A 15,318-nucleotide genomic window follows, 5' to 3' on the forward strand; every position below is an offset into this window, starting at 1 on the left:
TAATAATAAAAAATAAAAAATAAAAGCACTATAAAAACAACTATGTAACCGGACTTGTGTGTGTGTGTGTGCGCGCGCGCGCACGCGCGCGCGCGTGTGTGTGTGTGTGTGTGTGTGTGTGTGTGTGTGTGTGTGTGTGTGTGTGTAACCATCCTTATATTCCCATTAGCAAGCATCCAGCTACATCATCCTGAGTATCCATTCAATTAAGGCTGATCAAATGATTTTCCTGTATATAATATATTAAAAAAAAGACACATTTGGTAGTGTGTTAACTATACATTGTCTACTTTTTTTTTAAATCTTTATCTGCCTTGTCTTCCATCTCTTCCTCATCCTTTTCATCCTTCTCTTCATCTTTCTTTTCCTTCTTTTTCTTCTTTTTCTTCCTCTGTTCAGCCTTGACCACCACCCCCCTTTTCAGTGCATCTGGTTTTCCTTTAGCTCTGTAGCCTTCACTTTGGTAGCCTTCTTCGTATAGGGCTGCTTGTCATCTGCTTCTGTGTCATTCCACATTCCTCCTAATTTTCTTGCAACATCACCAATAGATAAACCGGGATGTTTACCTTTTCATTTTGGGATGATACTCACAACAGAACAGTAAGAAGGCCAAAAGAGGCCTCTTGGGTTCATTCATGTCTTTGAACTTTTTGGTATCCCATTTGTGGGGGTGGGAGGGGAAATGTAGCTGTTCATTTCTCTTTCATAATGAGCCTTCTCAGCCTTTTTCATGTCAAATTTCCCATTTTCTTTAGCAGATGTTGTCTTCCACCTCTCTGAGCACTTCCTGGAGAATGTGGAGAAGTTAACTGAAGCATTCAGGTGCTTCTTCTTTTGGTCCTCCTGGCAGATTTGCACAAAGAATGCATACGAGGATATTTTACCTCTTGGCTTCTTAGGATCTCCTTTGCCCATATGTAGTTGATTTTCCTATGTAAGGCAGAGTTGCCCAGTGCACATTCAACTCAATGTACTGCAATGACTGTGAGAGATGGAGCCCAGTGCTCTTATTTATTTTTTTTTAATAGCTCCATAGTCCTCAGATATATAAATGTTCTACATTTTCTTTATCCATTCTTCGGTTGAGAGACATCTGGGTTCATTCCTGCTTTTAGCTATTACAAATGAAGCTACTATGACCATAGTAGAACAAGTGTATTTATGGCATGGTGGAGTATCTTTTGGGGACATATCCAGGAGTGGTATAGCTGGGTCTTGGGTTAGAACTATTCCCAGTTTTTGGAGACAACATAATTCATTTAAAAGAGGTTGTTCGAGTTTGCACTAAAACCAGTAATGGATGAGTGTTCCCCTTACTACACAACCTCATTAGGATGTTTTGTCACTTCAGTTTCTGATATTAGCCAGTCTCAGAGATTTGTAAGACAGAATCTGATTCGTTTTGAATTTAATTTCCCTTGTGACTCAGTATGTTGAACATTTCTTCATTTTCTCCCTTCTACTACTGTTCTGTGTGCTCCTTCTTGTTTTCTAGATTTTTCAGGTATACTTTTAAATTGCTGGTATGAGAACTTTCTAATTTCTTTATGGAGGCACTTAGTGCTATGAAATTTCATTTAGAAGTGCTTTCATTGTGTCCCATGAAATAGAACATGTTGCCCTTCATTTTTCTTTTTTTAATTAGATATTTTCCTTATTTACATTTCAAATGTTATCCCCTTTCCTAGTTTTCTCTCCAAAAATCCCCTATCCCCTCCCCCCTCTCACCCTGTTCCCCAACCCACCCAGAATTTGAGAAAATGTTTACTTTATTTCTTCCCTGTCCCAGAGATCGTTAAGTAGAGGTTTATTCAATTTCCATAAGTGTGCAGCCTTCCTCCTGTTTCTGTTGTTGTTGAAGTTCAGCTTTAATACATGGTATGTCTGGGAAAATACAAGGTATTATTTCAGTTTTCTTATATCTGTTGAGGCTTCCTTTTTGATGGACTACATGGTCAATTTAGAGAAGGATCAGTGAGGTGCTGAGAAGTTTTTGTTTGGGTGAAATGTTCTATAGGTGTCTGTTAGATCCACTTGATTTAAAATGCCTGTTAGTTTCAAATTTCTCTGTTTAGTTTTTGTCTGGATCAATTGAAGAAAGTGGGATGTTGAAATTTTCCATTATTAAGGTGTGGGGTTTGTACTGGCTGCTTTTATATGTCAACTTGACACAGGCTGGAGTTATCACTGAGAAAAGAGCTTTAGCTGGGGAAGTGCCGCCATGAGATCCAGCTGTGGGACACTTTCTCAATTAGTGATCAAGGGTGGAGGGCCCCTTGTGGGTGGTACCATCTCTTGGCTGGTAGTCTTGGGTTCTCTAAGAAAGCAAGCTGGGCAAGCCAGGGGAAGCAAGCCAGTAAGTAACATCCTTCCATGGCCTCTGCATCAGCTCCTGCTTCCTGACCTGCTTGAGTTCCAGTCCTGACATCCTTTGGTGATCAACAGCAATGTGGAAAGTGTAAGCTGAATAAACCCTTACAACCCCAACTGTATCTTGGCCATGATGTTTGTGCAGGAATAGAAACCCTGACTAAGAAAGGGTTCAAGGTTGAATTTAAGTTTTAGCAATGTTTCTTTTACAAAATGGGTGCCTCTGTGTTTGGGACATAGATGTTCAGAACTGAGATACCATCCTGATAGATTTTTCCTTGGATAAGTAGGAAATGTCTTTCCCTAACTCTTTTGATTAATTTTGGTTGAAAATCTGTTTTATTAGATGCTTACTCCAGTTTGATTCTTGGGTCCATTGTCTTGGAAAAACTTTTTCCAGCATTTTCCCCCTAAATAAAGGTAATGTCTCTCTTTATTTCTGAGGTGTGTTTCTTGTATGCAGAAGAATGATGAGTCCTATTCTGCATGCAGCATTCTCATCCATTCTGTTAGCCTGTGTCTTTTTATTGAAGGATTGAGTCCATTGATATATTAATGATCAGTGATTGTCAATTTCTGTTATTTTGATGTACGTCTGAAACATAAGTCCATCTGCCTGTTAAACAATGCTAAAGCTTAAATTACTTATCAAATCCAACACATTAACAACATTTAATGCGGGGGGAGGTGGAGTGTGTGTGTGTGTGTGTGTGTGTGTGTGTGTATGTGTGTGTGTGTGCTTGTACAAGTGCATTTATTCTATTTCCTTGTTTTTGCCTGTGTGGAAATACTGATTTCCTGTGTTTTCTAGGATGTAGTTATCCTCTTTGGGTTGGAGTTTTTCTTCTACTGTTTTCTGTAGGGGTGGATTAATAGGTAGATCTTGTTTTTTATTTGAATGTGTCTTGAAATATCTTATTTTCTCCACCTATAGTGATTGAAAGTTCCTTTAATCTCTGCTCCACATTTTGTACCTGTATTTCCTTTAAACAGGAGCCCTTCTGGGTTAATAATTTGGAGACGAGTGGGTGGCCCTATCCCCCAGCCCGGGGCCTTGCCTAACCTCTGGATATGGTCCCTTCAGGTTCTCCCTCCCCTTTGTTGGGCATTTTAGCTAATCTTATCCCTGTTGTATCCTGGAAGCCTCTTGCTTTCCTGACATCTGAGATTTGCTGGTGCCTACCCCCAGTTCCCCATCCCACATTTCTACACGCTTTTGTTCAAATTCCTGACCTTCTATATATCATCCCTATCTCCTCTCATACCTGATCCTGCTCCCCTTTTTTGCATCTTCCCCTCCTTTCTTACTCCCAAGTTCTCCAAACCTCTACCTCCCATGAAGATTCTGTTCCCCTTTCTAAGAAGAACTGAAGTCTACACATTTTTGGTCTTCCTTCTTGAGCTTCATATGGTTTGTGAATTATATCTTGGATATTCTGAGCTTTGGGGCTAATATCCACTTATCAATGAGTGCATACTATGTGTGCTCTTTTGTGACCAGGTTACTTCACTCAGGATGATACTTTCTTGGTCCATCCATTTGCCTAAGGACTTCATGAAGTCATTGTTTCTAATAGCTGAGTAGTAGTCCACTATATAAATGTATCGCATTTTCTGTATCCATTTCTCTATTGAAGGACATCTGGGCTCTTTCCATCTTAAGACTATTAAAAATAAGACTGCTATGAACATAGTGGAGCATGTGTCCTTGTTATATGTTGGAGCATATTTTGGGTATATGCCAAGTAGTGCTATAGCTAGGTCCTCGGGTAATACTATTTCCAATTTTCTGAGGAACCACCAGACAAGGAATTGTACCAGCTTGCAATCCCACCAACAATGGATGAGTGTTCTACTTTCTCCACATCCTCGTCAGCATCTGTTGTAACCTGAGGTTTTTATCTTAGTCATTCTAACTGGTGTGATGTAGAACCTCACGGGTGTTTGATTTGCATTTCCCTAATGACTAAGGATGCTGAACATTTCTTTAGGTACTTCTTAGCCATTTGAGTTTCCTCAGTTGAGAATTATTTATTTATTTATTTACCCCATTTTTAATAGGGGTATTTGGTTCTCTGGAATCTAACTTCTTGAGTTCTTTCTATATATTGAATATTAGCCTTCTATCATAAAGATCTTTCCTCAATCTGTTGGTTGCCATTTTGTCCTATTGATAGTGTCCTTTGCCTTACAAAAGTTTTACAATTTTACAAGGTCCCATTTGTCAATGGTTGATCTTAGAGCATAAGCCATTGGTGTTCTGTTCAGAAAATTTTCCCCTGTGCACATGTGTTTGAGGCTTTGCCCCACTTTCTCTTCTTTTAGATTCAGTGTATCTGGTTTTATGTGGAGTTCCTTGATCCGCTTGGACTTGAGCTTGTACAAGGAAATAAGAATGGATTGATGATGCAACTTCATGGATATAGCTTCTTAACAAAAGGGATGCCTTAAACAATAATTAACAGTTAAAGACAATACACAGATAGTTCTCGGCATAATGTTTTGAATCATATCTTCCAATATAATATGACTATTAAAAAATAGAAACTCTAAAAATCTAAAATAAAAAAGAATGGATTGATGTGCATTCTTCTACATGTTGACCACCGGTTGAACCAGAACCATTTGTTCAAAATGATGTCTTTTATCCACTGTATGGTTTTAGCTACTTTGTCAAAGATCAAATGACCATAGGTGTATGGGCTCAGTTGTGGATTTTTAATTCTATTCCATTATCTACCTGCCTGTCAGTGTACCAATACCATGCAGTTTTTATCACTATTGCTCTGTATTATAGCTTGAGGTCAGGAATAGTGATTTTCCCAGAAGTTTTTTGTTATTGTTGAGAATAGTTTTTGCTATCCTGGGTTTTTGCTATTCCAAATGAATTTGCAAATTACTTTTTCTAACTCTATGAAGAATTGTTTGGGAATTTTGATAGGGATTGCATTGAATATATAGATTGCTTTTGGCAAGATGGCCATTTTTACTATATCGATCCTGCCAGTTCATGAGCATGGGAGATTTTTCCATCTTCTGAGATCTTTGATTTCTTTCTTCATGGACTTTATAATACAGATCTTTCACTTGGCCAGGCAGTGGTGGTGCACACCTTTAATCCCAGCACTTGGGAGGCAGAGGTAGGTGGATTTCTGAGTTAGAGTCCAGCCTGGTCTACAGAGTGAGTTCCAGGACAGTCAGGGCTGTATAAAGAAACCCTGTCTTGAAAAACCAAAAATAGCAAAACAAAAAAAAAAAAAAAACAGATCTTTCACTTGCTTGGTTAGTGTTACACCAAGGTATTTTATGTTATTTGTGACTATTGTGAAGTGTGTTGTTTCCCTATTATCTTTCTCAGCCTTATCATTCTTTGTAAGGCTACTGATTTGAGTTTATTTTATATCCAGCCACTTTGCTGAAGTTGTCAAGGAGCTTTAAGAGTTCTCTGGTGGAATTTTTGGGGTCACATAAGTATACTATCATATCACCTGCAAATAGTGATATTTTGACTTCTTCCTTTCAAATTTATATCCCTTTGACCTCTCTTTGTTGTCTAATTGCTCTGGCCGGGATTTCAAGTACTATATTGAATAGGTAGGGAGAGAGTGAGAAATCTTGTCTAGTCCTTGATTTTAGTGGGATTGCTTCAAGTTTCTCTCCATTAAGTTTGATGTTGGCTACTGGTTTGCTGTATATTGCTTTACTACATTTAGGTATGGGCCTTGAATTCCTGATCTTTCCAAGACGTTTACCATGAAGGGGTATTAAATTTTGTCAAATGCTTTCTCAGCATCTAATGAGATGATCATGTGGATTTTTTATTCTTTGAGTTTGTTTATATAGTGGAATATGTAGATGGATATCTGTATATTGGATCATCCATGTATCCCTGGGATGAAGCCTACTTGATCATGGTGAATGATTGTTTTGATCTGTTCTTGGATTCATTTTGTGAGAATTTTATTGATTATTTTTGCATCAATATTCATAAGGAAAATTGGACAGAAGTTCTCTTTCTTTGTAGTCTAATCCTTTTTTATGGCTAGTAGTTTTTAATCATCCCACAGTGTTGGCATATAGGCCAATATGATAGAGAAATTCTTCAGTAAAGATTCCCTTTTCCAAGCAATGCCAGATTTTTGTTGAGATGACAATAAATCCATGAGTGTACTTCTTTCTGAGAATAATAAAAACAGAAACAATCAAAAAAGTCACTCAATATTTGCGTTCTCTGTGCATTGTGTTTTTCTTCATATAGTGCTTGCATTTATAATAATACCCTTGGTGGGTTTAGGGGCCAGAGCAGGTAAAGGGGGCCATTGAAAATAGAACAGAGATTGTGAATGTGGCTTCTGTGTGAAAGCCCGGGAGATACAGTTGTGTTTACTGGTAGGTTCACAAGTACAATATTATGTATGTTTCACTCTTCAGTATTTTCATGCTCCATACAAGACAACATGAAAGTGGTAGCAAACTAATATTTATAACTATAAAAGTTGTATTTATAGGGTGGACAAAGCCTACACAACTCCTTAGCAGAGCTAGACCTCTAAAGACCCCAACCAGAATATTTCCTTCTCTTTCTATTTCAGTTCCTGGCATGCTGCTTATCTGGTCAATATTACAAATGAAGAATATTTCAGGTGAGTCTATTCATGGTTTAAAGTCAGGGGAAAAGATAGTGGGGTATGAAATACTGCTCCCTGTAAGGGAAATGTTCACTGTTAAGTATAAAATTATTTATGAGTTTTATATTTTTATACCTTAAGTAACATTGCCCTATTTTTAGTATCTTCATCCTCACCATTATTATTTACATAACTTAGCTGAGAAATTACACATGTGATTCCATTTGATGCTTAAGATATCACCATGAAGAATAAAGAAGACAAAATTCACACATGGTTCTTGGTTCCCCCAAAAAGGAATTGAGTCCAAGTCACAGAAATGGCAGATGCTTCCTCTGGCCTTTCCTCCTGCCTGTATCATTGATGACATGGTGATGCATACTTCAAACTCAGGTCATCATACTTACAACTCAAACTTATGTAAAAGCATACATACATTTATAAGTAATGCATCTCTGCAGCTCTTGAAGCTGAGTGTATATATACATACATACACACACACACACACACGTGCGCGCGCGCGCACACACACACACACACACACACACACACATTCTTTCAGTCATTGACTTAATGAGCCATTCTTTATGAATAGGCATTACTAACTTGTCGTCCAGTAGTTAATGATGGTTTGGCCAGAGAAATCTCCCAGAAAAGGAAACATAAGGTCTCCCGGTTGAAATTTGACCATTTTTAAAAATAGATATTTATGGTAAAAATGTATACAGAAAGTCATTCTGAACACCTATATTCAACATTGGAGTAGTTATAAAATGATATGATTCAAAGGGCATGAAAAATGCATCAGTGCATTTTGTGTTTCTTGCAGCTTCTTGTCCCCAGTGCAATGAAAATGCCAGCTGCTTCAACAGCACCCACTGTGTTTGTAAAGAAGGATTCTGGACGGGCTCTGATAATAGAAGAATTATTGAACCCCATGTGAAATGTCAAGGTAAAATATTCTATCTTCATATGTTTTCTATTGTTGTGATTAATACCATGAGTAATCTGGGGAGGAAATGGTTCCTTTCATCCTACACTTCAAGGTAAAATTCTATTACAGAGGAAATATAGGGAATGGACTCATGGTTAAAAAAAAAAAAAAAAGACAAACAAACACCAAAAATCAAAACAACAAGAAACTGGAGAAAGAGAATAAATCAGAGACCATGGAGAAGTTTTGCTTACTTGCTATCTCTTCATGGTTATTTCAAAATAGTGATTTGAAGGAGAATGAGCTACATAGGGTCATATATTTAACTGCGTGGTTATAAGTTGGTATAATTGTTTAGGAAGGATTAGAAGGCATGGACTTGTTGAAGGACTTATAACAATAGGTGGACCTTGACTTTTGTTGTTGTTGTTGTTGTTGTTGTTTGTTTGTTTGTTTTTTGTTTTTCAAGACAGGGTTTCTCTGTATAGCCTTAGCTGTCCTGGAGCTCACTTTGTAGACCAGGCTGACCTCGAACTCAGAAATCCGCCTGCCTCTGCCTCTGCCTCCCAAGTGCTGGGATTAAAGGTGTGTGCCACCACGCCCAGCTGGACCTTGACATTTTAAAATCCCATGCTACTCTCAATTAGCTACTTCTTTACTTTCTGCCTGTGGATCAGGTAATATATAATATCTCAAATACTGACCCATCACAGTTCATAAAAATATGTTGTCCTTCTTCATGCCATAATAAACCCTCAACTAAATGCATTCTTTTATAGATGTTATTTGTCACAGTGTCTCTTCACAACAATAACGGTCTTATGACAGCATTTTTTTCTTCAATTAAGGTCCTGATTTTAAAATGTCCCTTCCTTGTGCCAAGTAGAGAAAGAAAAAAAAACTAAATAACAAAAAGGTTTAGTTCAATCATTACAGAGAATTCTTATACCACCTAATCAAACATTGATATGTCATGTAGATCTCAAAGATCTTTATAAGAATCACTGATAAGGTTACAAGGTAATGGTGTTGACCAAGTGCATTTGTGTTATATTCTTTGGGGAGACAGGGAGTTTATGGCTTTTTAGCTCAAGGAATCTTTCATTTGTAGGCCCCTTTATTAGTTTCATGTATGTTGTGACAAAATACCCTGAAACAAGCAACTGAGGGGAGCAAATTTTTTTCTTGGCTCATAATACCAGATTACATTCTATTACTTTAGGGAAATCATGGTGGGAGAATTTTTAAGTATATATTTACATCTAGAATCCTGAGCAGAGACAGAATGTATGAATGTATGCAAGATATGAGGCATTTCTGTCCTCCTCCCTCAGTCTTGGATCCAAATCAAGAAATGGTTCTTTTCACATTCAGGGTGGGAAGACATTGCAAATCAATTAATTCAATAAAAGGAATTCCTCACAAGCATGCTTCAAAGACAATTGATCAACCCAGAATATTTCTTATTGAAACTCCCTTCCTAGGCCATCTGATGTTCTGTCATGCTGACAACTGATAATCACAAATATATTCCAAATGGCATCTATTTTCAAACCAAAAATACAATCATCATACAGTACTTTCTCTTAAACTTCATCTCTGGTCTTTCACATAAAAAAATGGATGTTGAGAGGATTGATCCTATTATTAGGGTAAATATCAGAAACCCAAGAGAACCTGCTGAGATTTTATGTTTCTTGTGTTCTGAAACAGTGATTTGGACCAGAGGCATATGTACAGTGAGATAAAGGGAAAGGAATGAATTTTTTTTTTTTGGTTTTGATGATGTTGTTGTTGTTGTTGTTTGGTTATTTTCTTTATTTACATTTCAAATGGTATCCACTTTCCTGGTTTCCCTCCTTCCTGGAAACACCCTATCACATCCTCCCTCCCCTGCTCCTATGAGGGTGTTCCCATAGGTACCATGAGGTTCTGAGAAGAAGTCTATTCTTTTGTTTTAGGGTGAAATGTTCTATAGATATCTGTTAAATCCATTTGNTTCATATCTTCTGTTAGTTTTACTGTGTCACTGTCAAGTTTTTGTTTAAATGATCTGTCCATTCAAGAGAGTATTATTGTGTGAGCTTCAGTGTGTGATTTGAGCTTTAGTAATATTTCTTTTACAAATGTGGGTGCCTTTACATTTGGGGCATAGATGTTCAGAATTGAGAGTACATCTTTCTGGATTATTCCTTTGATGAGTATGAAGTGTCCATCTCCATCGTTTTTTATAGCTTTTGGTTGAACTTTTATTGGACATTAGAATGGCTACTCCAGCTTGTTTCTTGGGACCATTTGCTTGGAAATTTTTTCCAGCCCTTTACTTTGAGGTACTAACTCTATTTGTCATTGAGGTGTGTTTCCTGCACGCAGCAAAATGCTGTGCCCTGTTTACATATCCAGTCTGTTAGTCTAAGTCCTTATTGGGGAGCTGATTCCACTTATGTTAAGAGATATTAAGGACCAAGGATTGTTGCATCCTGTTACCTTTGTTGTTAGAGGTGGAATCATGTTTGTGGGGCTATCTTTTTTTGAGTTTGTTGTAAGAAGATTGAGTATTTATTTGTTTTTTCTTGGGTGTAGTTTTCATCTTTGTGTTGGAGTTTTCCTTCTGTTATCCTCTGTAGGGATGGGTTAGGAGAAATATATTGTTTAAATTTGGGTTTGTTGTGGAATATCTTAGCTACCCCATCTATGATAACTGAGAATTTTGCTGGGTATATTAGCCTGGGCTGGCATTTTTTTTTCTCTTAGGGTCTGTATCCAAGATCCTCTGGCTTTTAGAGTGTCTGTTGAGAAGTCTGGTGTAATTATGATAGTTCTGCCTCTGTGTGTTACTTGACCTTTCCCTTACTGCTTTTAATATTCTTTTAGATGTGCATTTGGTGTTTGTATTATTATATGATGGGAAGAATTTTTTGGTCCAATGTATTTGACGTTCCGTAGACTTCTTGTACTTTTATCAGCATCTCTTTCTTTAGGCTAGGGATCATTTCTTCTATAGTTTTGTTGAAGATGTTTACTGGCCCTTTTAGTTGTGAATCTTAGCTGTCTTTTATACCTCTTATTCTTAGGTTTGTTTGGTTTTTTTCATTGTGTGCTAGATTTCTTAGATGTTTTAAGTCATGAGCTTTTTTTGTACTTTCTTTGACTGTTTTATCAATGTCTTATATAGTATCTTGTATGTCTGCGATCCTCTCTTCTATCTCTTGTATTCTGTCGGTATTGCTTGAATCTGAGAATGCTTCTCTCTTTCCTAGGTTTTCCATCTCTATGGTTGTCTCCCTTAGTGATTTCTTTGTTGTTTCTATTTCTGCTTTTAGATCCTGAATGGTGTTATTCAATTCCTTCACCTGTTTCATTGTGTTTTCCTGTATTTTTAAAGATATGTATGTGTTTCTTCATTAAGGGCTTCTACTTGTTTACCTTTGTTCTCCTGTATGTCTTTAAGGGAGTTATTTATGTCCTTCTTAAGGTCCTCTATCATCTACATGAGATGGAAGTTTATATTAGGATCTTGCTTTTCAGGTACATTGGGGTATCCAGGGCTTGCTGTGGTGTGAGAACTAGGTTCTGATGTTGCCAAGTAGCAATGGTTTCTGCTTGCCTCTTGCCTTCTGATTATCTCTAGTGTTAACTGTCCTTGCAATCTCTGATTGAAGCCTGCCCCTCCTGTAAGACTGGTTATTTTGACCTCTTGGGTTCCAGCTGTCTCTGGATAGGGGAGGGTGTCTGGCAGACCCTGATCTGTCTGCAGAACCTGACTGTGTCAGAATGTCTTGGGGTCAAGCTGCCTTTCTGTGTGGGCAGCATTGGGGGGAGGAGTGGACCACAGGAAAATGCTTCTGAGCAAAGATGCAACCTGGAAGGAAAGTGTGTCTCTGGCTAGGTGCATGGGGGAGTTCCTTTCTCTGGACCCCAGGGAGGGTTTCAGTTAGGCCAAGTATTGTAACAGGGGTTGGGGCCTCATCTGTGATTCTGGCTGTGTCAGAACTCTTGAGGTCAAGCTATCTCTGGGTACAGGCATGTTAGGGGGTTTGCGGACCACAGGATCTACTCCTTGATGCAGGTGAGAACTGGAAGGAATATGTGCCTGGCTGGGCAGGACTTCCTGCCTCCCCTGTGATCCTGAGTATTAGTCAATTATTTTAAGTTTAGCTGTGTGTCAATTATCAGGAAAAGGACAGAAAACAATCATATTCTTCACAAAAGCATAAATCAAGTGGTGTCTAGCCCAGGTGTTAATAGAGAAAGTATCCTCTGGGATCTCTTGTAACCCAACCTTCCAATGCCATCATTATTACCTGAAAAATATTGTATTTTGAGATTCTACAATAACAGTTAATAAGTCTCTGCTTATAGGATTAACCTGGTTTCTGGTACAGATTTCCAAATTTTTCTACATTCTTCAAAAAGACCTCATAGTTGGGTTGACTATATTAATGGCTCCACTTCTTAGTACCAGCTTCATTTCCTATTTTATGCTATGTACATATGTATCTGTCTGCATGTATATCTATATCACATATTAATGCAGTGAGCGTGGAGGTTAGAAGTCATCAGATCCACTGGGACTGGAGCTAAAACTGGTGGTGAGCTGACATGTGGATTCTAGAAATTGTACCTAGGTCTTCTACAAGAACAGATAATACTCTTAAACACTCATCCATCTCTTTGGCTCCTCAAATTCAGTATTAGTTATATATTTTATGTTGGTATAAATGACATAACCTAAAGCAAATCAAAGAAGAATATGTTTGTTTTAGCTTGTGGTTCCAGGGGAAAAGTTCATAATTATGGAATACCATTGCATGAGGCAGTCAGAGATGATATATCATATCTCACCTATACACAGGCACTAGAAGCATGAAGAAGGCGGTGTAGCAAGGTTAGAAACACTCAAAAGTTGCTCTTAATTATGTCCTTCCTCCAATGACATTCTTAATACCATAAACAAAGAGATAATATTTGAATATCTGAGAATATTTATTATTCAAACAACTACTGTTTCCTTTTGGGGGTATTTTTAAAAGTGGTCATTTTATTTATTTGCATTTTAAATGTTATAACCCTTCCTGGTTTCCTCTCTGAAACCCCCCATAAATTATTGCTACCATACCAAAAATATAATTTACCTAAGAATACATTTCTCAGCTTTTTTTCTATTCCACTATTCAATCTTTTTCTTCATTCATCATCATCATCATTATTCTGAGTATTTTATAGGATATTTCAGTGTCTAGTATACTGCTGCCTACCTCATAATCCTTCATAATATTATTTTATAACACACATGCAGTGTTTTTATTGATATTTGTGATAATTATTCTTCATTATCAACTTGAATGAATTTGGAGTAACACCTGTAAACATGTCTGTGAGGATCTTTGAGGTGGCTCTTATGTGAAGAAAATATACACTGAATGGAAATGACAGAACTCCACAGACTTTAATTCCAGACTAAATAAAAAGGCAACAAAGAATAAAAACAGCTTAATGCCAGTATTCATCTTTTTCTGCAGACTGCTTGCTTATGGAATATGAACAAATACCTCATACCCATGTGAACAAATCTTTCTGTTATCAAGGATTGCTTCCCAACCATACATTACAAGTCAAACTTAACCATTTCTTCCTTAAGTAGCTCTAGATACATACTAAAGTGCTTGGAGACTTAAGAAAAACAGTGACTGAGGGAGAATTGAATTAAGTTTATATAGTAAAGGAAAATATGGTCTTTATCATATTAGTTTAGCCTAACAAAGAACAAAAGATATTGATAGGTAAATTTACAACTAAGTCTGGCAGTAGAGACTTTATGGTTAAAAGAAAGAAGTACCACTCTATGAAAACAAAAACAAATTTTCTCTTGATTTGCAGATATTAATGAGTGTCAACTGAAAGAATTGGTATGCAAGGATGTGTCATACTGTAGAAATAAAATTGGGACTTACGTATGCAGCTGTGTAGTAAAATATCCTTTATTCAACTGGGTAGCTGGCATTATTAATATTGATCAGCCTGATTGTTATGGTAAGTCTATCCATTTTTTTTTAATTAAGCAAAGGATGTGGGTTAGTAGAGCTTGTGACAGCTACAACACTGTTAGCCAGAATCCTAGAGTTATTTTTGTATTTTCATACCCCATCCATTGGTTCCTGTTCTGTTATAATGCAATGACATTTAAGCACTAGGACCAAATAACTGCTTCCGAACAGATATCTTCCAAATCTGTGTCCAATGCAGTTCTCTACCTTTGATCTCTTTATAGAACTTTATAGAACTTTTATCTTGCACCGATGCCATATTCAGTTCCCATGCCAGTTTGTCTTCAGAATAAGCCCAATCATGTCATGCTAATATTCCCAAGGCTTTCGTCACATGTGTCTTAATTCTACAGTAATGACAGATCAGCTTCTTAAGATCCAGAATACATTTTATTGCTCGAGTCATGTAGAATACGACACATTAAATGATGCTGCATCAAGGAATAGTGCTTCCATTTACGAATTGGTTTAAGTGTACAATTTAAAAAAAACAACCTTTTTTCATGCAATAAATTTTGGTATTTTCCTTCTACTCACTCCTTCCAGCTCATCTCTTTTCTACCTACTTAACTTCAATTTCTCTTCCCCATCTCTCTCTTTCTCCAAAACTAATAAAACAGATCAAAATCCAACAAGACAAATAGTATCACAACAATAAAAACTGAAACAAAAATGTCTCACAAATGAAATTATGTAGTTCTATTGTGTTGTCCAAACATACATAGACAGGGTTCCTGCACTAGAGAATAGTTGTCATATTCATTGTCACTCCAATAGAAAATAATATCTTCCATTTTCTGGCATGTATCATTTCTCTACACCTTCTTAGTTAGGGTTGGGAATTTATGTCTATGACCCCATCTTAGGGCTGGTTATCTTCACTGCAAGAATTGAATTTTGGCCTGAGTATGCTATAATGTGTCATATATAAATAGGAATAAAATCAGAATTTACTATGCTGAGTAAGCATTGCTAAAGAACACATTATCTAAGAATTCACCAGAATAAAACAAGGAAAAGCATACTTTTGCACAATTCTCTAATTAGAGTCTAGACTTGGTTTAGCTGAGCTATCAGCATCTGAGATTTTTTTATTCAACCAAGGTCATTATCAAATTTATAGTTCCACTGTACCTTGTATTGAGGCAAGACCTTCTACATACTCACTCAGAGCTGCTGACAGGATAGTTTGATGTTTGTTTTGTTTTTAATGTCTTTGTTTTATGGACAGTATTAATAGGTATTCATGGAATTTATGAGTCTCCTCCACCACAACCCCAATATTGATATTTAAGCATGCTACAACAAGGCTTGGTTTATTTTCATAAAGGCATTCTTT

General features: G+C 37.1%; 1 protein-coding gene across 1 annotated transcript in view; it reads left to right on the plus strand.

The window, feature by feature from the left end:
- Adgre3 (adhesion G protein-coupled receptor E3) overlaps positions 1-15,318 on the plus strand; it is an 89,421-nt gene that overhangs the window by 23,220 nt on the left and 50,883 nt on the right. Inside the window, exons 3-5 of the mRNA XM_021218322.2 lie at positions 6,963-7,013; positions 7,828-7,950; positions 13,813-13,965. Of these exons, the coding sequence (XP_021073981.1) occupies positions 6,963-7,013; positions 7,828-7,950; positions 13,813-13,965 (327 nt within the window). The remainder of the gene's footprint in view (positions 1-6,962; positions 7,014-7,827; positions 7,951-13,812; positions 13,966-15,318) is intronic.

Source organism: Mus pahari, chromosome 18, assembly GCF_900095145.1.
Source record: "Mus pahari chromosome 18, PAHARI_EIJ_v1.1, whole genome shotgun sequence".
Classification (NCBI taxonomy): Eukaryota; Metazoa; Chordata; class Mammalia; order Rodentia; family Muridae; genus Mus; species Mus pahari.